Consider the following 26,452-nt stretch of genomic DNA (forward strand, 5'->3'; position numbering starts at 1 on the left):
TAATCAAAGTGTTCCTGTTTCTACCTTCTCTTTAAAACATATCAAATGATCATGTGTGCAGATGCTGCATGTCTTGTTTAACTTCAACAACATACACCTGTTTCATCTTCATACTTTCTTTTTATATTCATCCTCCCCACTCTTCTTCAATTTGCTTCCATCAAACTCTGCTTTCCATCTGTCTGGTGACCAACCTCTTCAACCTTTTTCTACCAGTTTTGATCCCTTCTTCCTCTCTTTTCTGTCACTCCGCCCAGTTAGGGGTCGAGCAGTGACCTTGTTTGTGTCTAGGTCGTGTTCCCTCTGAGTGCCTGTGCAGCCTCGTGCTGCCACCCGATCAGCCTTGCTTTCAGCCTCACTATCGATCGCCTTCCACTCACCCCTCAAGGACGGAAATCCAAACCCGTATTCCAGACCGCAGCCTCATCTCCCTCCCTCCAACCCCCACTTCTTCCTTTTCTCTGCCTCTCCACTTTTCTCTTCTATGGCTCCCTCCACCTTTTCCTCTCTTATAGAATTCATCTCTCAAACACACACACACATAGACACACACACATACACACACACACACACACAAACTGGTCTCAAGGTTGCAATGACCAGCAGACCCATGAATAAATAATAAGGAGGTAGGAATCACTTTCAGAAAAACCATTTACTCTCCTATTGTGTACTTGAAGAAGCCATGTGAGTGTGTGTGTATGTGTGTGTATGTGTGTGTGAGTGTATGAGTGTGTGCGTGAGTGTGTGCCTACTGTAGCTGTGTATATGCGTAACAAGAAAAGCTTTGTGAGCGAGACTACAGTGCTTTGTTAACTAAAAGCCCCGCTGTCCCTGGAGTTAACTTGAATGATGATACAAGCACCTTCTCGGTGACCTCTAACACTAAGGTGTGTTTTTATCTTATGTGTTACTTTCTTTCTTGCATTCTTTCCTTCTTTGAGGAGTGTTTAAGTATTCATAGCAATAATCAATGTGCAAATCAAAGAGAGAATCTTGCATGTCATTGCCTCATGGTAATATTTGTCATGAGAAAGAAAGAAAAACACCTTTGTTTAAACCAGCTGCTTTGTTTCTTTCCTGAAAAATATGCATGCAAAATGTACATCTTCCTTCACCAAGCTGCTCCATCAGGTGAACTAACTGTTTCTGACTTGATGCATTGCATACAGCTACAGGGACAGGAATGAAAGGAAAATACGGAGTTTTCAGGAGAGAAAGTATATAATGTTGAAAGAAGAGCGAAGAGGACATGTGAAGATACTCGCATGGAGGGATAGGAAGAGGGAGGAAGGCAAAGTGTGAGGCAGAGAAAAAGACTATATGAAGGAGAAGAGGGTGCAACCAAAAAAAGAAGCAGGAAGGGCAAAGAAAGACAGGCCGAGAGGAAAAATGATTAGATTTCTCCATCCTCTGTATAGATCAGTGCATGAGCTTTCTTTTCAATCCAATCAAGCTCAGGCAAAGGTAAACAATCAGTCTTAATAAAGGATTGGATAAATCCTCAATCAGACTCATTCTCAGTAAAGCAGCTATTTATTGGACCGGCCTCACATGGCTAAATTGGATCCTCCTCCTTCTGAGAGAGGTGAGGAGAGAGACAGATTGAGAAAGTCTTCGTCATCTCAATCAGAAAAGGCATTCAAGTTTTGGGGAAATGGTGTTACAGAATAACACAAATTATAAAAGTAATCTAGACTGCAAATGTAAAAATAAAACCCAGAGCCAATCAGAACTCATAAATCATATTCCTATGATCTTGAATAGAGCCATCAAAATGTGGGACACGAGCAGCTCGTTCCCAAGCACAGATAAAAGATTCTGAACTGCTATGAAACAGCTTATCTGATGAATAAATGATGTCTTAAAATACTCTGTGTGGTCTGCTCTGCTGAGGCTGTGTTATCAATAAATGTATTACAAATCTTGTCAGCACAAATGTGTAAGTGTATTGTTTTTCTAAAGGGTGAATACAAAGAGCATTTTGAGGACATTCACGCTAAAGTAGAGTACATCCATAAATGATAACAAAACAGCCAGAATACACCTAGAGGCCAATACAAACTTCTCACTGAGGATGGAAGAAAAAGAGGACTTTGGTGACTGTTATTTTTCATGAGGAAAAACTACAAATACCCCAAAGCATGAGGAGTGTGGTTCCAAAATAATATAAAAACTATGCAAAATCGTTGCCAGTTTAATTGTGAAATATTTTATTTTAGAAAATGTTTTTGGCTACTGTTTATTTGGATATTTGAAGATGCAGGCAGTCTGATTTTGGTAATTATATTTATAGAAAACTGCCTTGGCTGCTTTAGTGTTTTGGAATGACAGCTTTCACGTAGAAAAAAGTGCTTGATTGAATGCACTTCCATATCAAATGACCACGTTCTGTCCAAAGCATTTGGTCAGCTATGTTTTGTTATGTTGCACTCTATGCTGCAAAGATAATTGTTTTAATAAATTAAAACATGGGTGTTTAAAGCACCTCACTGGTGTTGGCGCTGTGAAATACTTAACCAAGTCTTGTTTCTTCCCACCATGGCTTTACTCAAATATAACGAATATTACATCAGAAACGACATATTTGTGCAATGACAGAACGGTCAATGTGTGTAAAGAAGATGAGGTATGGAAAGCTGTGAGGATGGATGAAGGAGAGCTGGGGTGACAGGGATCAGGTTATCAATACAGCCGATCGGAGCGCAGTGGAAACTCGGTAAGCCCAATGGGACCGAGTGCAGAATGCTGCAGTGTGCTTCTCCAGCAGAACACACTGGGACAGAGGTCAGCACTCACTGTTTTCTTCTGCTCCGGCTGGAAAGCAGGTTCTGATCTCCAGTCTTTAGTTATAGGGGGCGGTTTCAGTTTGGAAGTTTGGGCAGATTTGGACAATTCTGTCTATTTGCATTAATCCACCCAGTTGAGGGTGACAACACGGATCAAAGACAGATAGGTGTGACAAAGGTCGGACCGTCAAACCCACATTGGGCACATGCAAAAGCTTCTAGGTTTAACCTTTTGTTTTTCAAATCAAATCTCTGCTTTTTCTCTCACGCAACACTAGGATGCAAATGTGTTATGCTTGCTTGCAATACATGAATGCATACACTGTGCCAGTTAGGATGAACAACACACACGTGCACACATTAACACACAGATTATCTTGACTTTGAATTGTTCTTCCCTCTTTATCACAATAAGCATCAGCATTTTTTTCTCTTATCTCTTATCACTGTATCTTTCTGCATTACTCCAATGCCCCCATAATCTGTCATCATTTAATTTCTTTTGTATAGCCCTTACACTGTTTCATTCTGTTGTAATTATCTGATCTCTATCCCCCTCTCTCTATTCCTGCATGTGTTTACGTGTAAATATGCCACCTTCTACTTGACTGCCTTCTCCTTTAAGCATTGACACGTTGTGAAAATATGTGCTGCCTTTAAGCATTGCAGAGAAGGTCATGCAGCATGCTGTTTGTATCTTTGTTTACATATGTTTTGCCACGGGTCAATTACTGTTTGTATTTTTAAATAACAGGTGTGATTTTCTAAGGCGTTTAAATTAGGTTTCATATTTGATACATTTGGGATGTATGAAAACAATCTCTCATTTAAATATAAGGCCCTAGTGGATCAATACAAAGTGTAAAATAAGAAAGTGTGATGGGAATTATAAGAAAATATCACGAGGAAGTTTTCACCTTAGCAATAGGTATTTGCATTTAAATTGTATTGGTTGCTTCTCTTATATCAGTCAAGGGCAGCACTGTCTGATGTTTCTTCAGTGACACAGTTGAAGATAATATGAAAACATGACACAATGATCCCAACTCAAGGAGTATTTCCATTTTAATATGATGACAAAGACATTCAGATGTTTTAAAAGCTCACCATTCAGGTTTAAAAATGTTAAAAAATACTTGCAGAGCATGAATCCAAAATGATTGGTTCTTAAACTACATCAGACTTATATGGTTTTCTTTTCATGGCAACATTTATTGATTATTGTTGTTTATTTGATTATTAAACTGATTATTTCCTGGTATTGTACAACTTTCAAATATGTTGCCATTCAATGTTGACAAATGTAGACCTGATGCCTCCACATCTCTTGTCCTGTCCGAAGGCATTAAGCTTCTGAAATGTGTTCACTGCTGCAATCTTTTTTTCCTTTTTCTATGTCTCTTCCTTTGTTTGTAATGTGTCTCTATGCAATTTCTCTCAAACACATGTACATACACACAAACTCAGTGACGCACACACTCACTCAAACAATATCTCTTTGCCAGAGGCAGTGTATGTCTTGCTTGTGCACACAATATATATACATTGTACATTCTGACAATGTGACCAATGTGATCATTATTCAAAATACGCTACCACCTCCGACCCAGGAAACAAGCAATCACTGACGCCATTTGCTACATCCTGAACTGCTCCAGGGGAATCAAGTTGTGTATGTGTTTTTCGTTTTTATCATGATTATTATTCAGGCGCCAGTGGACATAAAAGTTTTATTTAAAGTTGGTATGTATTTGTTTTAGGGCACAGGGCCTGTAAATGTAGAATCTGTTTGATTGTGTGTGTATGTGTGTGTTGGTGTGTGTGAGTGTGTGGGTGTGTGTGCGTGCGTGTGTGTGTTTGTGAGACAGCGAGAGAAAGATGGATGGGTGAAATTAGAGAGAAATGACAGCCGCAGTTAGTGTAGGCAGGTTAGGTCAACAGTTCGGGATGTAATTAGATATTGCAGCTACATACAAATGATTAGTTTACATTTGTAGTCACACAAGCTGCCTGTCACACACACACAAAAAAAACACACACACACACACAAACACACAGCCATCACAAGCATAAGCACAAACAGGAAAAAACAAGGCCCAGACACAGGCACTGTTTTATTCATGTTGATGTGATGCCAGTGGACATTCACCCGTGAGGAACACTGCTTTTCTCACCTCACACACTCCCACACAAATACACACAAAACCCACAATCCCTCCCCAGTCAACTCAGTTCATTTTAAATCTAGCTCTGTAAACTCACACACACAAACACATACACGCACACACACACACGCACACGCACACAGAGACCCTGGTCCAAAATGTTTTGCTGGAGTTTAACCCTGGAACACAGATGTGTCCACTATTGGCTAAGTATACCGCTTTGTGTGTGCATGTAAGTGTGTGTGTGTGTGTGGGTGTGTGTGTGTGTGTGTGTGTGTGTGCTTAAACGCATAAAGAGTATGTCTTTATGAAAGAATAAGGCCCATGCTCTTTTTACTAATGGGCTGCCCTCCAAAAGCAGCATGTGCAGCCTGGCCTGAGCTGTTGTATAATAGTGTTTGTTCTTCTTCACTTCTCTCCAGTGTAGCTTAAGGGACAGAAGGAAATTCAGCAGTGCAATGAAGTGGACAGCATTTTTATTTCATATTATGATTTTTCATAAATTGTGCAGTTTTACATATCCAGTGTCTTAAATCACATTTTTTGACAACATATAAAACATCCATCAGTGCAGTTGCACAGTTATTTAAAAGACTGTAAGAAAATGTTAACCGTTTACAGTCGGTGGTTAAATGTATCCTACCAGCTGTTCTGGGGAATTACACTCTTGAACTTTAAATCACAAGCATATTCTCTCAAGTCTGAGCCACTAAAGCGCTTGTTGTTTATATAAAGTAATATACTGAATCACTGACTCAGGAAAGAGCCAACTGATATAAATGTCCACCTGCAAACACTGAAGCAGAGCATGGTTTTAGTACTGTAAGGTGAGTAAAAGACAAGCTGGTGTGACTCAGCACAAACACTAGTGACACTATAAACACGATTAAAGATTCTTGGATTGATATGCTCTTATCTAGCAGGTAATGTAATGTAACTAATGCTCGTGATGCTTGAAAACAGTCCAAGCATGTAAAATAAGTGAAGTTTGCAAGATTTAACGAGGTGTTCACACATTATAACAACATTGACAGCTTGTTAAGACATATGTCAGAGTTGTTTATGGCTCATTGATTGCATTGTTGCCTGAAAGAGTCCCTAACTGTGATTGGTTGGAGGATGAATGGATGTTCTTTATTTTATTTGATAAACTTACATCTCTGATATTGCGGTAATAAATAATGTCCCAATATTTGTATTATTCCCAAAATAGTAAAAAAAAAAATGCTTTCTTCCACGAAGCATTTGATGTAACTTTAAGTCATGGATAATACATTATTCTATGAAAGTCTGAATAAAATAAATGGATAAAATCCCTAAAAAACTATCTTTATTATTTGGAATAGATAAAACACCTACAAATGTATCCATCCAATATAATGCCGCTTGTTGTGTTACTGACAGGAATTGTTCTAAGAAAATATCAACGTTGTCCAAGCTTCCTTGAAAAAGAGTTTCAAACCTGCTCACTCAGTGAAAGTCACTGGATCAGCATCAACATACTTTAAATGTCAAACAGTCCAATAACAAATACTCAGGCACACACACATTTCTCAGGATGGGACTTGGGATCTTACCTGTGGTCGTGGGTGTCCTTTAACGATACATTGAAGCACTAGTGTGTCTCCTTCTTTGATGGTGTAGATTCTCTCACTGATGTTATCATCCTTGACGTTACACGCTGCGCCTGAGTGCACGATCTGGGCGTTGGCTTGAGCTGTGAGTGGATGCATTCATACACACATACATGCAGAGACAGACATGTAGCCATGTGGCCATACGCACATAAACACACACACAAAAACACAGAGGGAGAGAAACCACATAACATATTTAGTAACAACCCTGCAGAGAAAAAAAGCTCATTGTCTTGTGGGTGCATGTAATACAGTATTAGTGCTGGTATCGATGACTCAGTTATATTACAAACTCCAACATCTGCATAAAAAAAGCCTTCTTACAGAGTGTTACATTAGTAAGTGTTTGATGAAAGACGCATTCATTAATTTTGACTTTGGTCTCCATTAGAAGGTCAAAAGCTGATTCTTCTCTCTGGAAGAGTCCTTTTTTCTTACATGGTGTTTGATACAAGACTGATCTTAGAAGTTAAATTCACAGAAGAAATATTGGTTTAATGAAGTCCTGGTTGTAATTTGAATAGTTGTGTCAAACTGTGCAATATCAGTTTTGAGGCCAGTCATTTGGTGGGGCCAGGGAAAAAAGTGCAACATGATATTTTAATTTCCAAGTGAGTCTATGGTAAAAGAAAAAATTGTAAAAGCTTTATGCTAAAATGCCACTGTATACGACATGATGTCATGCTCTGATTGACTAATTAGTGATCTAGGATGTGAGCAACAGTCAGTAAGGGCAACATGTATATGTCAGTAACATAAATTGAATAGCAAAAACAAATTATTGTTTATTCGACTCAGGTAGAGCTTCATGACAATATTTAAATATATTCATAACCGAAATCCCAGGCCAAATCTTTCAATTGAAATTATATCAACAAATTGCCTGTAGCTCCTTACTAGTTTTTTTTCCAAAAGGCTTTGACTGTAACCGCAGAAATAATGGATTACAAATGCATGATGGCACATCTCTGAGTTGCGACAACAGTATCTGAGCTGCACATGAGGAGGGCTGGCTCGCGTGCAAGAAGCCTCACATAACTTCACCTCCAATATGATGAAGGGAGACAGGAGCGAGGAGGGGAGAGAAGAGAAACAGCGGGTGAGGAGGAAAAAGCTAGAGAGAGGAGTGTTAAACCCCAGAGAGAGGAATGAGGGGGGAGGGGGCGGGAGCACGATGATGTGATTAGCATCGATTCACAGGGGGAACACATTTTCACTGTGCTCTGCGACTTTTATCATTGAACAGACAGGAAGGAAGTGGGCGGCCTGTTCACCTTAAACTTCAACTCGATCAGACATTACAACTCAAAGCTTGTTAATGGCCTAAGGCAGGCATCCTCAAAGTCCGGACTCCGGTCCGAATCCGGACCGAACCACAACTGTCTCTGGACTCTGAGCAAATTATACTTTTCATATGTATTATCTGTATTATCTGTGTTATCTGCGAGACATCGCCACAACGCAACGAGTCAAAATTATCCGCTATGTCCACTGCATACTAGAGATGGGCGAGTCCTGATTCATCCGGATCATTAACCCGGATCCTAGAAATGAGCTGGTCGTGACGAGTCTCCCCTCTCCATTAACCCGAGTCCTTGAGTCCCACACTTGGTGTTACGTACAAATTAAAACTATAAATTGCGTCACTCGCTACTCTCTTTATAACATGTAAAATCACATTACAACGTACCCCAGTCCATCTACCTACCCTTTAGCAAGTATACAGGATAGCTGCCTGCCAGAAGTGATCGTTTGGCTCAGGGGAGGGGATGCGGATCAGTGAAACTTCCTGCAGACTCGTGGGGACTCAGAGGAGCCGACGGCTCCTAACCGTAATAGCATAGCAGATCCAGAGATCCATACTCGTCATGTGCACGAGCATAGCCCCTCCTCCAGCACCCGGCTCCCGCGCTATCAACAGCAGACTCGCAAATCCTGACTCGCTGCAACACACAGCGGATCAGACTCGTGCGGACTCGGAGCCGTAACCATATAGCAGCAGATCCAGAGATCCAGCAGACTCGTCCTCATGCACGAGTCAACAGCAGACTCAGATTTGCCAAATCGCAAAATAACCCTTTTTTTTGTGATCAACATTTTTTATTAAAGCAAAATACACTGTGTAGCGGAGGTTAATATAACGTCAGTTTAATAGATAGATAGATAGATAGTACTTTATTGATCCCAAATCGGGAAATTGTTGTTACAGCAGCATAAAAGGCATTTTACAATAAAACAAAACTACAAAATATACAAGAATAGAAAGAAAAATAAAATAAAATATAAAATATACATGTCGAAATAGAAAATATACATGCAGATATTATATATATATATATACAAATATATATATATATATTCAAAATATATGGAATAATAATATGCTCGTGAAATGCATCAACTTTTCGGTTTCACCGATAGGATTTCTACGGTCTTGGTGATTGCTGACTCATATGACTCAAATGACTCGTATGATCCGGATCTCTTCAATGACTGACTCAGAAGACCCTGAGTCCGTAAAAGGATCCGGATTTGCCATCTCTACTGCATACAGCGCTCTGCATGTCAGACTGTTCCACTGTCTGTGTGTGTCTGTCAACGCTTTGGTCCAATCACATTCCCGTCAGCGTTTTTTCCCCCCTCCAACAGTCTGCGAATCAGAGGCACAGTAGGGCGGGTCTTCGCGGAATGCGGGTGGGAAAAATGCGTGTGGTGTCGTGTCGTCTCTTTCAACCTGTCTGAGTCAGAGCGAGAGTTTAAAAAAAAAAAAGTCAGAGCGAGAGTTAACAGCTCATCTAGTTGCATCTGTACTGTAGCTAGTAGCCTAGTTTCACCTACCGGGGTGGCATGGGGTGGCAACTGCCACCCTAAAAATAGGCATTGCCACCCCAGCTGCCACCCCAGTTGGCAGCTTTGTTTTGAAAGAAAAGTTGTGGCTCATCTGACATTTATGAGAGAAAGTCTCTAATGTCCGAGTGCAAGTGAATGCAGCACAAGATGCACGTCTTGTAACCCCTCCCCCGTCCCTGGCGCGAGCGTGGAAATATGATTGGCGGAGATTTCATTTGAACGGGACGGCGCAAAACGAGAAGCATTCGGACCCAAGTACTGAAGGAATGAGGTATTTGCGGTCTACAATGGCAGAGAAGAGACTGTCAAGTTTGGCTGTACTCAGCATTGAATCAAAACGCACTAAAGCTGTTGATCTTAATAAGTTTGTGAGGCGTTTTGCTGAACAAAATGGTAATCGCTGCATTCAGCTGTAATAGACATGTCAACTTGATGCTCTGCTCACGGATGAGCATACAAAACTGTTAAGATGATGACCTTACGTGTGTAAATATATTTTTTTCTTTGTGGGGGTCTGCCCCCAAAAAACAGTTTTAAGTCCTGAGAAAGTCAAATAAGACGGTGTGTAAAACTACACTGCCCAGCCAAAAAAAAGTAACCACTTTGATTTAACTAGGCCAGTAGGTAAGGACATTCCACTGGATAATAACTGAAGTATAAAATAATGCATGACTGAAGTGATGGAGACCATGTTTGAAGGCAAACAAAAAGAGGAAATAACAGGTCAAATCAAGCAAATCCCCCTCTCAGATTCCACAGCAACCAGAAGAACATAAATACTGGCTGGTGATTTGATTAATCAGCTTTGTGATGGAATAAAAAATGCACAGTGCATTTCCTTAGCTGTGGATGAGTCCACTGACACCACTGACAATGCTCAGTTGCTGGTGTTTGTGAGTTTTTATGATGAGGCAAAGGGGGAGTTTGTTGAAGATGTGTTGGGCCTGACGAACCTCAGTGGACACACAAGGGGGCAAGACATTTATAAAGCAATAATGGGAATGCTGAATGAAAGAGGGTGCAGCTGCCTTTATTCATAACTGTGCAGCTCTTACACTGCGACTCTGAGGGATCAAGCACAGACACAATAACAATGAAAACTGCTGCATACAGATTATTTTTGTTTTTGCAACCTCGTGTTAAGAATCTTGTTGCAATTGTTTAAAAGTTTGAATGACCGTAATAAACGGACCTTTGTCTTATTGAAACATTTTTTTTGGACCTTTAAGATTTGTATTTGAGTACCCCTGGCCTAAGGTATAGGGACATAGCGAGTGTGCCTGTCCACTTACGTTTCAATATTTTAGTGACATTGCCACTTGACTAGATAAGGGTTTTTTCAAGAATCAATAAAGAAAAGAGACACAAGAAAAAAGAATGGCGGTCAGATTCAGACATGGCTACAAACGTGTGGCATTTGCTATTATCTCTTGGACTAATCCAGGTAGGAAAACGCTCTCACAACCACATAGAAAAACACTAACAATAATGTCTTCCAAAGTTACTTTAACTGAACTCACTCTGTTCAATATTTATCCTTAGCTATTTTAATTGTTGTTCTTCTTTTCAGAACATTTGAAGAAGGAAAGAGAAAGCGAGACCGAGTATGATTCCCATAATGCCTTCTGCTCTGTATGTGTGTAGTAAAGTGGGGTGTGTGCTGTATAAAAGTGTGAATATGATACTTAATGCTCCACACTGTTGTGTTTAAGGAGCTCATCAACAGAGCAGTCAATCATTCACTCCTTCAGGCTTTTCATTATTCTTTCAAAGAGCTATTTAGCATACCATAGCCATTTCTACTCCAAAGAAGCAAAATATATGAATTCACGCAAATATGCACAAAAACATGCACAGAGACATAGTAGCTACACACATTGAGAGTACGGTACACTATTCTTGAAGCAGCTCTCTACAATTAAACAGGCGTATTGCTCTGTTGCCCTTTCTCTTCTGTTGTGTTAACCTCAGCGTCAATTTGTGTCTGCAGCACATGGTGTCTGACTCAAACGAGAGGAAACAGCCATGTGGAAAATATGCACTTGATGAAAAGGACATTCTGTATACGGGTTACAATTGATGTGCTATACTCTCGTGATATTGAAGACGGGAGATAAAAAACTGATTTCAACGGATTTACAACCATAACCAATATAGTTTGTCTGAGTTTCTTTTCAGAAAATGCTCACAGTCTTTGAGTGCAGAGCTGATCCAGTGGAGCATTTGGGGGTTAAGTGCCTTCCTGAAGGGCATGTTGATAGCAGTTGTTGTGAGCAGGGAGATCATGTCTCTTTAGTCTTACAGTTAACCAACAATCTTCCAGTAAAAAGCAACCTCTAGGCTACAGTTTTAAAACAGCAAATCTCTACCAATCAATCAATGAAAACATAACCCAGAATGGATAAAAGCATTACAAAAATGTTTTGGTTTGAACAGAGTTGGATCCAGGGGTGTGCTGCAGTAACTCAGAAAGACAGAGAGTCATGTAAATGGTGAATAATTGTCTCTTTACAGCTTATTGGTGTGTCGGCATTAGTTTGCCTCTCCGGAGAGAGAGGGAGGTCGGACAGAGCGGCTCCTCTGTCTGCTCGCGCCTCCGGCAGCTTGGCTGCTTCAACTGTCTGATCGACTAGGGAAGGGGAGGCCGAGAGAGAGGAAGAGACAAGAAAGGCAAAAGAGAGAGGGAAATAAAGGTGAGAGAGAGAGAGGCTGGGGATAGAAAAAGGAGAGGGAGAAACAGGGAAGATACTATGAGCAAAGAGAGAAAGTGAAAATAAAAAAAAGAGAGAGAGAGACAGTTAAGGCTAGGAGAGGGTCAGAAAGAATGAGACTGAGAATGTGAAGTAGGGACAGAGAGATGAATGAAGTTGCCAGGGATTTGAAGGGAATATAAAGGCTATAAATGGGAAGGGGTAATTAAAGTGGAAGAAATAAAGGAGAATAGAAGTAGATGGTATTAATCATAAGACAGAGAAATAGGTAGATCAATGGATTCGGCCAAAGAGGGGAAACTGACAGTTTGGCCGGAGGGAACATAGGATGGATTGAGTGAGGCTGTTCAAACAGGACACCGTGGTCAAAAGCAAAACAAAGAAATTATGCAAACAAAGCAAGTGGGCTCAACCTGTAACTGTATGCAAATCAAGCTGGAATGTATTTTCATATGTTAATGTTATTTAACTGGTATCCATGTAGCCAAAGGCTTTTATGGAAGGTTCAGAAAATACAAATTCATGCAATGATCCAAATAAAGTTCTTACGTTTTACCATCACTCTGAAATGACCTGATGCTGCTGCTTGTAATCCATGTTGGAACCGTGAGTAAAGCAAGAGCAAAAACAACGTAAAAAGCTAAATAAATAGTACAGGAATCGACTCTCTAAATCAAGCCAAAGGCAGAGAGGGAGAAACATGGGAAATAGTGTTGTGTCCAGAGGAGCATCAATTAAGTTAGTGTGGAAGAAGATCATCACTCAAAGAAAGCTTCTGCTTTGACAGCAATCTATCTGACTCTGAGGATCCATCGATCAAAACTGTTCCGCAGGAAGCTGATTGAAAGTGTTGTCCATGCATTATTGGAAACTTTCTGAGACATTCAATGCATATTAGTTCTAAGTGAAACATAACTATCGGCAAATGCCTCGCCTGATTAATTGATTCGTCACCGCCTGCCATGTTTGTTTTTGTTGAGAGGACAGGACATCTCTCACTAAAACTAATGATGAGAGAGGAGCGCTGGTGTCAAACCGCAGTGAGTGCTTGACGGAGTGCTAGGCAGCGCATGTGTGGTTAAAAGCGTGTGCGAGTGTGCTGTTGATATTTATCATACATGCATGTGTCAATGGCTGTGTGTGTGTGTGTGTTCATGTGTGTGTTGTACTGTATCTTGCTGGAGGAATTCCACAGAAGGTCATGCATCCTGTTGAACACGAAGACACGCAGAGCATGATTGATATGCGTAGTTACTTTATGGAAGCCACTCATGCATGCCGATGAGCTCGTTCTCAATTCACTTCATTCACAAGAGACCATTTAGATGCTTTAGCCCTTCCCCTGCCATCACAAGTAGGAAAGGAAAGAAAAGGGGAAGCGGGAGGATGGCTGAAGAGCAGTGGAGAGTGGGTTCCCGTAGGAAGAAGTCACAGACTTTATTGATTAACTGCACTAGAGGACAGCGTTCATCTGACCCAAAGAAAGACCATTCACTCACTCTCTCACACACACACACACACACACACACACACAGAGAGACACTCACACACACACACACACACACACACACACACACACACACACACACACACACACACACACAGACACACACACACACACAGACACACACACACACACAGAGACACTCACACACACACACAGACACACACACACACACACACACACACATACAGACACACACACACACACAGACACACACACACACACAGAGACACTCACACACACACACAGACACACACACACACACACACACACACACAGAGAGACACTCACACACACACACACACACACACACACACACAGACACACACACACACACAGACACAAACACATACACATGCACACACACACACACACACACACACACACACACACACACACACAGACACACACACACACACAGACACACACACACACACAGAGACACTCACACACACACACAGACACACACACACACACACACACACACACAGAGAGACACTCACACACACACACACACACACACACACACACACACACACACACACACACACACACACACAGACACAAACACATACACATGCACACACACACACACACACACACACACACACACACACACACACACACACACACACACACACACACACACACACACACACACACACACACACACACACACACACACACACACACACACACACACACACACACACACACACACACACACACACACACACACACACACACACACACACACACACACACACATACACATACACACACAGGCACACAAAAACCGCCTTATGACCAAAAGCCCGACTGACTCGCATTGCCTCTTCATTTTTATCAGGATTTCTATCCGCAGACAGGATGGAGGGAGATCAAACTGTTGATGTCATGACCCCATCCTTTTCATTTTGGCTGGATTGGAGCTCCAGATATCAAAAGGCATCTGGGACATTGATTTAACTTTCGACCTAACCTCTAAATGGCGTTGTAAATGAAAGGAGCCACCTTCAGTGCCTTTAATCAACTGTAAAATGACGTTTAAAAATGTATATATTAAAACAGATTTAAACTATACAAGCATAAATATATATTTGTAACTGTTTTTTTGTTTCTGCTTGTTATCTGCTTACTCCTGTGGAGTTTATAAAGTTGCCCAAATGTTTCCCTGTATCATTAAATGGATAGAAAACCTCCCTTAAGCCAGTGTTCCTTCATGGAGTGTTTTGGTGCTGAATTCAGTGGCAGGTTTCCAAACCCCGACTGTGCCTGGATGAAGACTAGCAAACTGACAATTGTTTCACTGCCTCGCTTCTTATAATTTGATTCTGTTTTTTGGGCCTTCTACATAAGAATATTATTTCCCGTTTGCCCTTTTTCCTTCAGGCAGATTCAAAGGTTAAAATGGAAACTGCAGGAAAAACTGATATCACTGATATTCATTAAAATGCATATTATATTACCAAAGTCCAGTCCCTTAACAGTAAATGGAGACATGTCATTAAGCAAAAGAACATTTAGCTTGAGTCCAATTACAGTGTCACGACCTAAAATCCTTTGTAAGCTACCATAGCTGCTAATGTACACGATAAATATGACTGGCATTTTTGTTTACCCCAGACTTAGTCTTGTTTTATTAAACAAACTGCATGTTCTCTGTAGTTAATAATATTCTTTTATTTTAACCAAACCAGCATGTTATACTGATAAACTTGACTACAACGTTATAATGTTTTTCAGATCAGAAATAATCCTGCAACAAACCTTTACTTAAACCAAATCAGTCTATTTGACATACATACGTGTGATTATTGGGTGAGCTTTGAAGGTTCCTCCTATTTCAAGACATTGTGCTTAGCTAACTAGATACTGGCTGTATGGCTTAGATTCCATAAAGACATGAGAATGGTATCTACCTTTAGGGATGCGTAATATATATATATTTTGACTTCACAAACACTAACAAAGATGATATCTGGCTACATTGGATCCCTTGAGTCACCACTTTCCGAGTAGCTGTGATGTGAATAGATACACAATGTGTCAACCTCCCGCAGTCTAGGAGATTGTGGCGACTGACTTTCTTGTAGCGGCAGCTGCATCTACAAGATGGACAGACGGCACTCTGATTTGCACTTGCAGTTTGTATTTGATGACAACGTTTTACAATAGCAAGACTTGAATCTACAGAAGATGCAAAAGTAGCATGCAGATTGCACTTTCTTTAATCAGTCCAATTAGTGTATAGCTGGCATTAGAAAGCCAGCTGTTATCTCACGCTGATAACCAAGCAGGTGAATAAGTTAGCTCCCTTTTCTGATCCATCAGTGATGACAGCTGTGCTTTAGTTGAGCCATAACGCGGCAGCCCAACAGTGAAGTGATTAAGCATATTGAAATGTCCAACTGTTTGTTATGAAAAGATGTTTGGATCAAGAGAAAAGTGATACTAGAAAGAGGATGGAAGCAGCACAGATATCACCTGATCACACGATAACCCGGGAAGTATTGATAAAAGAGACAATAAGCCAACAGTAGCATGTAAATCAATTACACACACACACAAACAGGGGAACCAATCATCACTGCCCTGAGGGGAGATTAATGCAGCGTGCAAACAGATGAAACACATTGACACACTACGCTATAAAACTGATAAATGGTGAAAAACTGAGTAAAAAGTATCCTTTCTAAGATAAACTTATTCAGGATATTAAATAGGGTGGCATCACATGTCTACTATTTCATTGTTTATGTTCATTCGCTCCTTAAATTAAGCCTTATGTTTTGTCTCAGAGTTTCTGGCATGGATTTATACATTTCTATGTGTGTCCATGGGTCTGTACGTTATTCTATAAGTGTGTGTTTTGTGAGTATTATCATATTATTATTTTCAAATTGGTCATGGTTTCCTATGTGTGGAAGACCAGGGATGAGACAGAGCCCCAACAGTACCGACTACAGTCAAAGCCAATAGCTTTAGCCTTGATCCAACTTTCATTTATTTTCACCACACTAATGTAGGGCTTTTCGCAGGATCGTGAAATCGGCATGTCAGGGTGTGTTCCATGGTGTGTGATAGACGCAAGTGATACCTAGCGTACCTCTGTGTACCTGTGTTTGTCAGTGAGTGACTGTGTGTTTTGTACCAAAATCACTGGAACTGAAGACAGAGATTGTGCGATCAACAAAAGTATCAGATGACAGCCAAAGCTAATAAAGGGGATCATTGGAGAGCGGAGGGCAGATATAGGGCAGAGAGGTGGAAAAACAAAACACGAAAAAACATAATGGAAAAAAGAGAGAGTGGATGAGGGAAGGGGGGGAAGCAGCTTCGTGGCAGCACTGCAGGCTTCATATCCAAGGACAGTGAATCATCGCTTTGAAATATTGTTCAATATACATTATTGGCAGGCACCGGGAATGCAATCCAAGAGTGGAAGGTGAAAAGAAGAACACTTCAAAAGATCTCCACTATATCCATAACTGAGCAACTGAGCTTCTTTTAACATGATTTGAATTTAAAATCACTATTTCTTTCCCCGGCAAGTCTAATAAGTACCCCCCATGTGCTTCAGCCTACATCGTAACAACAAGCAGTTATATTTGATGCCCTTTTTAGTCTTTGATATTGAGAGATACTAGCACAAATGGTGTAAATAAACTAGTCCAAAATGTGATTACATCTAGCTAAAGAAAAAGGTATTGTTTTGTAATTAGGTCTGCAAATCTCCTATTTAGTAGATGTGAGGGAACTGAGGTGAACTTAGAATGTGAATCAATGCCAGTAGCTTTCTGAAAGGTAAGAGAGAGAAAGACCACCAAGAGAGGAGGAAAAGAAGAGAGAGAGATCAGACAGCAGGTCACGGGGGGGGGGGGTGTAGGCATTGCGTCTGTTGTGAGGGCTGGAGTGATGTGAAATGATCAGGGGTCTGTAGAGCATGGTCAAACATGACTAATAGTCCTCCATACGAGTGTGCTGGCCGCACTAGAGCTTTTTCCAAGATGAAAAGATAGAAAGAGGAGAGCAGGAGAGAGGGTTCTGACAAAGAGATGAAAACCTCTAAGATCTTTGGCAGAGACGAACGGAGACAGAGACGAGAGGAGAGCAAGGAGTGAGACGGGGAGGGAGAGAAGAAAATAAAGAAAAATGTGTGACTGGCATTGTCTTTGTGAGCGCTTCATTCACAAAGCCTGTCGTATCTAATACACAGTGTGTCGAAATGTACAGACTGTGAAACAAAAGGAGAGGGAAGACCAATGAAAGAAAAGAAAACAGACAGCTATAAGCCTCATTGTTTCTGCTAATCTTCACCTGACCAAGTCGGCCAATAGTGTACATTTACTGTAAGGGGTGATACTTTTCATCATTCATTGCCAGTAGCAGTGGATAGAGAGATGTGACATCTGCAATATTGCTCACACTGTTACACTTACATGTAAGTGGAGGATGCCAGTTCAAGCTGCATCTATGCATAGTAATAACATAACTGTTACAGTAACATTTGGATGGAGTAAACATTCAGGGATTAAATATTATGACTTTTCTTTTTTGTATTAAGAGAAATGATAATGTATTGTCATGCCTTGCTGTAATAACACAAAGAGTAAGCCTACCTATCTATATCCCAATGTACTACAGACTCTCTGAGTTGCAACATAACGGACAAAGAGTATATATCTGGGTATCAACGAGCCTTCAAGACAACTCTTATGGCTAGGATCTGTGTCTCGCTTGCTGTCATGATTTTGCGGATGGTAACTATTGCAATATTACATTACTCATTGCTAGGCATATTTGTCGTCGTGATATAAAAATGCACCTGCTGGTATCCTAATTTCTAATTATTGTGTAAACAATGCTTGTTTTGTACATATTTGTACATGTAATGTACAAATATGTACAAATGTACATTTGTACATTTCCTAAATTACTCTTTTTGTCAATGTATTTTATTAAAGGAGAAAGGGAATGAGGGTATATGTATGTGTACACATTGCTAGTAGTCGATGTAATCCAAACAAAACAAGACCCTTATTTTTCACACCATTCAGAAACTAAACAATAAATCAGTGTGCATTTAGAGTTACAACAGCCTATATTGATGCTGTGTGTGAAGTTGTGTTTAGACAAAGTCATACACACACAAACAAACCCACACTCGTGTGCACACACACACTTATGTTGCTCTGAGTGACAGCCGCTTTCTGCCCGGGGAGGAGCAAACAGATCACAGCTCCTGAAGATTACTTGAACTAATGAAGTACAAAGTCTGAGTGTTTTTAAATGCATTAAAAACACAGTGATGTCAGACTTTTATTCCAATTCTTTTTTTTGCATTAACAACAGGGTAACCTAAATGTCTCAAATCTCTCGCCTGAAACTGCTTCCTTTCAGAAGTTATCCACTCTGAAATCTTTTAATAGTGTGAGACTGAGTTTAATAGGGCTCCCTGGTGGGCAAGCTGTGAACCCCTGCTATCTAATGTTTAAGCTCATCTCTTGACTGTCACAGGTCATCTAGCCTCTCCATGCCTATTACTGTCCTGTTACACCCCATACACTCTACAATCTGTTTAATTTCATTAACAAATAAGTCTACCTTAGAGGACAGGAGGGGAATAAGGGATGAGACCGAAGCACAGCATCAGGCCATCTTTCAAAAAACTTAGAAGTGAAAGTGATGTCTGAGATTTGTATTTCACGCTGACTACATCATCATTCCCACTAACCTCTGCGTGTCTCAGAGCAACACAAGCATCTGTTCAGGAAAATACAATGAGAGCACCGGAAAGAGAGAGGGAGGGATGAAATACAATGCCATTTATTGTTTCCTACCATTTTTTTCTATTGCAATCTGCTTTAGTTGACTTAAAGAAATGTATTGTTTCTCATTTCAATATTGAGTTGTATTATTTTTATTATTATTTACTTGACATCCATGCAAATAAAGTATACTGAAATTGAAAGTTGTGAGAGAGAGAGGGCTCAGGCGATAGGACAGGAACAGCTGGTGAGGCTTAGAAATTGCAGCAAAGGTTTCTTCACTTTCATTGTGAGTTGTTTCTTCCTGAGTTTTCACAGCATATGCCACACAAACCTCCTCAGGTGTAACATATGGTTCCTCTAGTCAGTGTAGCATTCAGGAGCGGGATCGGCATAAAGAGGAGACACATGGAAAAGTAACTCTACTCATTTGTTATGATTTTACTGTGATTAGGAACCACTCCTTTTTATGTATTTATGTTAAAGGTCCCATGTCATGCGTTTCCGGTTATTACCCGTCCGCTTGTGTGTTATGAAGGTTTTTATGCATGTAAACGGTCTGCAGAGTCACAAACCCTCAAAGTACACCCTGTAGCGAGTAAAACTCTAACACAGAAAAGACCTGTCTATGCTGGCCCAGAACGCCTCGTTGGAGATTTCTCATTTTCCATTGTTTTCTTCCTGGGTTCTGTGACGTGTGAACACCCAAATCAACAACAAATGACCCAAATGGACCAATCCGCGGAGCACCTCACACACCAGGATCCCTTGGCTAACTAACAGGGAGTCTCCATTGACTTGCATCGAGCTCCCTGAACGCTGGTAATAGACGAGTTGGGATCGCGGAGAAATGCTCTCTGCAGACCCATTCTCACAGCGTTATAAACCGTTTTCTTACTCAATATCAAGCCACACTTATTGTTTTTACTTCGGCTGTGAGTGTTTGTGTGTGCTCAGGATGAGTTTCGCTTGTTCTCGCTGTATCGCCGACCCGGAAACCTGTCCGCTCCTCGCAGCAGCGAGCAGCAACGAGCCTCGCAACGTCCCGACCAATAAGAGCACACTGGGCTCACAGGGAGGTGGGGGCAGGAGCTCCAACAAGCCGTTTAGGACAGAGAGTGAATACACATACTATACAGAGATGCTGTATGAGAAACCAATGTGAGTTTCGAAAATTGCACAATATAAATCTATTCTAGCAGACCTCAACAATGGAATTATGATCAGTAGAAATGCCCATGACATGGGACCTTTAAGCATGTCTTTTTCTTTAGTATTAGCTGGCATACCTGCAGTACATATTGTCAAATGATTAACATTAACACTGCGGACACCCCTTAGGTTTCATATTCACAGTTTATTAGCGTGGCACAATATATAAAGGCCGGCAATAGATCATTTATATTAGTATGTATTATTTGTGAAACGAAATTAAGACAAACTTTGATAATCCAAAGCCAAATTGCACAACCTCTACACTAGTCTTCACGCTAACTATTCAAAACTGTTGAGACAATGGGGATTTCCGTTACATTTGTCATGTCAGAGCATAGTATTAAATCCTTCATTTAACCATTTTGAATCAACAATTTGTATAAACTACAGGAATTATAAATAATCAGTTATCCTATTGGTACCGGCCATGAAAAGCAGGTTATTATTTAATGTCTGATCGTTCATTCCTTCAATGTATTATGACTGCTAAAAGGGACTGGATTTGATTTAGACAGGTATAGCAAAACGACTTCAAACATACATGCAGCCACCAAGATAAAGTGTGGGCTTATTTTTTTAATTGGATTATGGTTCTGTTTTTCCATTGTTTGTGCATTGACACCCCTGAGTTGGTAAGTGGCCCTGGAACGTGTTTAAGCCAGTGATGGAGAGAAGAGGAAAGATAACAGAAAGTCACAAGGCAGAGAACAAAACACTCAAATGACACGGAGCAATGATGGCAGAGGAGAGAGGCACGGTGTTTAAGAGGAAAGAGAGAAGCAGTGGAGGTAGGGCGGTGTGGTGTGGAGGCCATGTGCCCCACATCATCTGTCTGCCTTATTGTCAACCTGACCTTATTCTATTCAACCATAATGCTCAAACTCACTTTGATGGTGAACACACACAGACATGTGCACATTCACAGGCACTCACATCAACAGCAGATGACAAGAGGCGCATTGTATGTGTGTGTGTGAGTGTGAGTGTGAGTGTGAGTGTGAGTGTGAGTGTGTGTGTGTGTGTATGAAACTGCAACGGAGAAGCCGACAATGCATATCGGTCAGTCCAGGTGAAGTGGTAGGAAGGAAAGAGGCACTAAGAAAGAATGTCTATAAAGAAGAGAGCGAGAAAAAATGCTTGAATAAAAGGTCAGAGTAAGAGCTGAATGTAAGGAAGGGAGGCGTGTGTGCGTGTGCGTGTGCGTGTGCGTGTGCGTATGCGTGTGTGGTGGGAAGAGGGGGGTCTTCACAAGTGCTGTGGAGACAAGATGTGGAGGAGAGGAAAGATATTATGTATTCTATCCTTTTTAACGGTCATGCCAATAAGGTGAGTGAAATTGGAAAATTGAAACTAACACGGAAAGGGAGTCACACAGACAAAGAGTCACAGTCACAGAAATGCTGAGGCAGACAGAGGCAGAGATTTATTCGCAGACAGAGCAAGAAAAGCATAAATGGGAATGTCCTACAGTAGTGCAATGTGTAAATCATATAGAGAGGTAAAGGGAGACTAAGAAAAGGTGAGAGGGAAAAAGCATTAGGAGTAGGCAGGGATGCTAAACGGTGACAAACGGAAAGAAGGGGGTAATACTTCACAAATAAATGGAACTCCCTCTGAGCCTGTCAAAACAGCCAGACTTTGGATATTGATTTCAGTCCCACACAAAAACCACTTAATCCATTTCACTAATTGATAGATAACACTTCATTAATGTGTCATTACACGCTAGGGCTGAACGATTTGGAAAAATGAATTGGGATTATTTTGACTGATATTGCAAAGAAATAAATAAAGGAATTGTCCTAAGCAAATAATTGTTCAACCTTATTTAATGCAGCTGTTTTTCAGCTGCTCAGAGTAAAGGGGGGTCAGAGCAAAGACTGGCATCATTTTGTCATCATTATCAAGGTTGATACCAATATATGTGAATGGATTTATGCTATTTTAAATACATAATTCCATTTATACAAAATCTGTTGACGGTGATCTAAACTGTTTTAAACAGCAAAATAATGAAATAAAAAACAGTAAAGTACTCGGAGAGAGAAATTAGTAACGCTAGTTGGCATGCTTAGTTTGCGGCCTTTAAGAGAGAAGTACAGTGCAACTAATTTGATGTAATAGAGCAGAACAATGAAATAGAAGAAGCTGAATGCCATTAAACCACACATATTGTTAATGTAATGCTGATTGATTTTTTATTTCATGAGCAAACAGGCAATTAAAGAGCCTGCGCTGTATACCAGAGCAAGCTGCACGTGGTGTTTCTGACACTTGTCAGGTAAATTCATGAGTTGAAAACTTAGCATATTCTATTTAGGAAGAGTATTTACACTTTTTGACATCATGATAAGAGTGTAATTTAACACTGTTTTATCTCCCTGCCAAGCTGCTCCCTCTTAATCATTCTGTGTAAGAGAACGGTGGGAGATTGTTAGAAAGTACAGGACGCTAACATCTGGTGCATTTAGAAAAGACAAGCCATGATAATTATAATTACTGAAGGTGTGTGTGGAGGAGTAAGAAAGAAAATGATGCATGTTAACAACTGTTTGGTGGAAGTGTAAATCTGTCTCATGTGAGAACAGCTTGATAATAACCTCACATAAACTCTGCCTTCATACAAGCTGCAACATTTGCTGAGCACAACTGTTATGGAAATCACCACATGGTCAAGGGCGTAATAATACAAAACAAATACATCGCTTCTTAAAATATCACAGCCATTTCACTTCTTTTGCAAGATGCTCAGAGTATGTGAAGGTAGGGAGAGCTGGAGAGGGGAAGAAGGAGACGCAAGGTTGAAAGGATAACTGATGGAAAGAGACTTTATTTAAGTGATGTGAAGGAGATTTTAATTCAATTTGCTGTGCTTTGGATTTTGTATTCAGGGCCAGGAGGAAAAGGTGTTTTTGGAATCTTACTGAACACACTACTCCTGGGTGTATATGTTCTATACATAGGCTTTAATGTACTTCAGAAAGCTAAATCATTCAGATTTCAAGGGAAAAAAACGTAATCGCTGAAAAGTTCAACTTAAAATCTGTATGGTTGTGTGTGTGTGAGTATGTGTGTGTGTGTATGTGTATGTGTATGTGTATGTGTATGTGTATGTGTGTGTGTGTGTGTGTGTGTGTATGTGTATGTGTATGTGTGTGTGTATGTGTATGTGTATGTGTGTGTGTGTGTATGTGTGTGTGTGTGTGTGTGTGTGTGTGTGTGTGTGTGTGTGTGTGTGTGTGTGTGTGTGTGTGTGTGCGTGTGCGTGTGTGTGTGTGTGTATGTGTATGTGTGTGTGTGTGTGTGTGTGTGTATGTGTGTGTGTGTGTGTGTGTGTGTGTGTGTGTGTGTGTGTGTGTGTGTGTGTGTGTGTGTGTGTGCGTGTGCGTGTGTGTGTGTGTGTGTGTACCATCAGCTATGATGGATTATCAGCTATAGGGTTGCCCTGGATGAGCCTTTCGGTGAAATTGGAGCAGTGCGATGAGCTCTAAAACCTGACAGGGACATCAGGCCGGGGATAACCTTCATGCGGCTGTTTGGCTTGAAAGCTAAAGATGGGTCAAGAGAAATAAAACGTACAGAGTTTTTGACCTGATTGACAGGCATCCTGACGAGTGCAAATCACATCTGCATTACCATGCCTTATTTACCTTAAAGCTGTAAACATCAATCTACTATTGGCACCTCCTTGGCTACACAAGCTCACATATCTTACTGGAAGGAAATATTTCGAATCATTTTTTCCGACTCAATTGGTATGTAAAATCCTTTCACAGGCTGTAGATGGGGTTTAAAATAGACATGTTTTGCATGATTTGCAACTTGTCCTGTGAACTGAAAGTTTGGTTCATTCCTCGTCTTTGATCTCTTTCTTTCTCCCCCGCAGGCTGCAGTGGAATCCAAAGCTGATGAGTGTCTTCTCACCTCAAGCTTGAAGTACAGCGTATTACTAAATTAGGAATTCATTTGTATTTGTTATATTAAGACTGAGGTTTCACACATGTAAAGGTTGGTGATAGTTACTTACACAAGGTTTCCATACATTTTGGGCTGTACATTTCCAGAGGAACTGTTCAACTAAAAGTATTTTAATAAAAACCATCCACAGTCAAGGAGTTCAGAATTTCTTTTTTTCTTTTCAAAAGATCTAGCCAGACATAACTTAAAAGTACTTCAGTGAAGAAATAAAATATATGCAAAAGTTAAAAAAAAAAGAGCCTGAAAAGAATAAAGGCCTGTACTGATTATGTCACACTTTTTGAAGGTATTCATGTCAATCAGTCGGTCTTCTGAAGGCATACAGTATTAGATCTTTATATATGATAATACCTCTGTTCTCCATGATGTATTTGATGTAATATATATCAGCCAAACTTCAAACTCACACAGGCAAAAGAGAGCGGTTAAAGATCCCTATGGATTAGGGCTGCACGATTTGGGGATATAATCTAATTGCGATTTTTCTGACAGATATTGCGATTTGATTTGCGATTCGATTTGCGATATTTGTTCTTGTAAAATGCGGCCATATCTCCGGCTAGGAAGGTCGTATCAACGTGCTCCCGTCTCTAGCACCCCCACAGCCCGAGCTACGAGTGAAAGAACTAAACTTACATGAAACTTCCGTTGGGTTGCTTTAAAGTCAAGCTTCAGTTTAAGATTCACCCTGTAATAGATGTAAAACATGTGATGGAGCATTACTAACCTGACTCAGATGGTTTGTTTCACCAAACCATCTAGGAAAGCTCCATTGGAAGCCATTTGGAAAAGTATTTCAAAAATACTTGGCAGGTGATTGGATCAATCTGTCTATCACCTACTATCATGGGCCACTTCTGATTGGTTAACAATGGCTGGTGCATGTGGAGCACAGCACTTCTGATTGGTGAGGATGACTGACACACAAGAAGAAAACCTTTTTTTTTTTTTAAATCGCAAGCTTTGCGATTTGATAATCACATCATTTAAAATCGCGATTTCGATTTAAAATCGATTCATCGTTCAGCCCTACTATGGATTGTCTTTTTAAATTAGGATGCATGCAGATACTGACTAACAAAATGACTGATAAGCCTCAAAACTGAATGCAAGAGCGAGGCATCACATGCCAAGCAGGCTCAGTCATGTCATACAGCCAGTTGAAAAACAAGATAAATCTGCATTTTCACCTGTTTTTCAGAACACTGTGTCCATTATAAAAAAAACTTGAAAAAAAGCTAAGCACCAAATATTGGAATGGTTCAACTTTAGTGTTCCAGTAGTTTTCCAAAAAGTATGGGTCATGAGCCCAGCCAGGGTGGAGAATCTGCCTGGAGGGTCCCTGTGGCTCGAAAAGGCTGCTGGCATGTTTTTCAGAGGCATTTGTTTTATAGGACGAGAGGCCATATTTCACAAATGTGCAATATAAGCCACAATAAAGATAAACTAAATGTGTTTGAAAGACAGTGACTCATCAACAATTCGTTATTTAACATCAGATTAAATATTAACTTGCAGCAGAGAACAGTCAGAGTCGAAACCCTTGAGGAGGAGTAAAACAATAACAGATTGACGAAGAGGGAAAAAAAGAGCAAGTGAGAACGGCAGAGGCAGAAAAGGACTTTCAAAGGGAAAATGTGCAAATGGAAAAAGTAAAAAGAAAGCAGAACAAAGTGAGACATCCAAAAAAGTGTGTCTGGATTCACACCTACAGCTGCTAGTTAACATCTTACAATATCATCCACCTCAAGACAAAATGATCACTTATTGTGCGATTAAAACTATTTAATTAGCTTAAACCATGCGATCATGAAAGATTAATAAGGAATGTC

General features: G+C 40.4%; 1 protein-coding gene across 2 annotated transcripts in view; it reads right to left on the bottom strand.

The window, feature by feature from the left end:
* Positions 1-26,452, bottom strand: part of LOC117471186 (MAM domain-containing glycosylphosphatidylinositol anchor protein 1) — a 167,935-nt gene that overhangs the window by 115,082 nt on the left and 26,401 nt on the right. For both annotated transcript variants that reach the window (XM_034116023.1, XM_034116022.1), the window contains exon 3: positions 6,532-6,671. In XM_034116023.1, the coding sequence (XP_033971914.1) occupies positions 6,532-6,671 (140 nt within the window). The remainder of the gene's footprint in view (positions 1-6,531; positions 6,672-26,452) is intronic.

Source organism: Trematomus bernacchii, unplaced genomic scaffold (assembly GCF_902827165.1).
Source record: "Trematomus bernacchii unplaced genomic scaffold, fTreBer1.1, whole genome shotgun sequence".
NCBI lineage: Eukaryota > Metazoa > Chordata > Actinopteri > Perciformes > Nototheniidae > Trematomus > Trematomus bernacchii.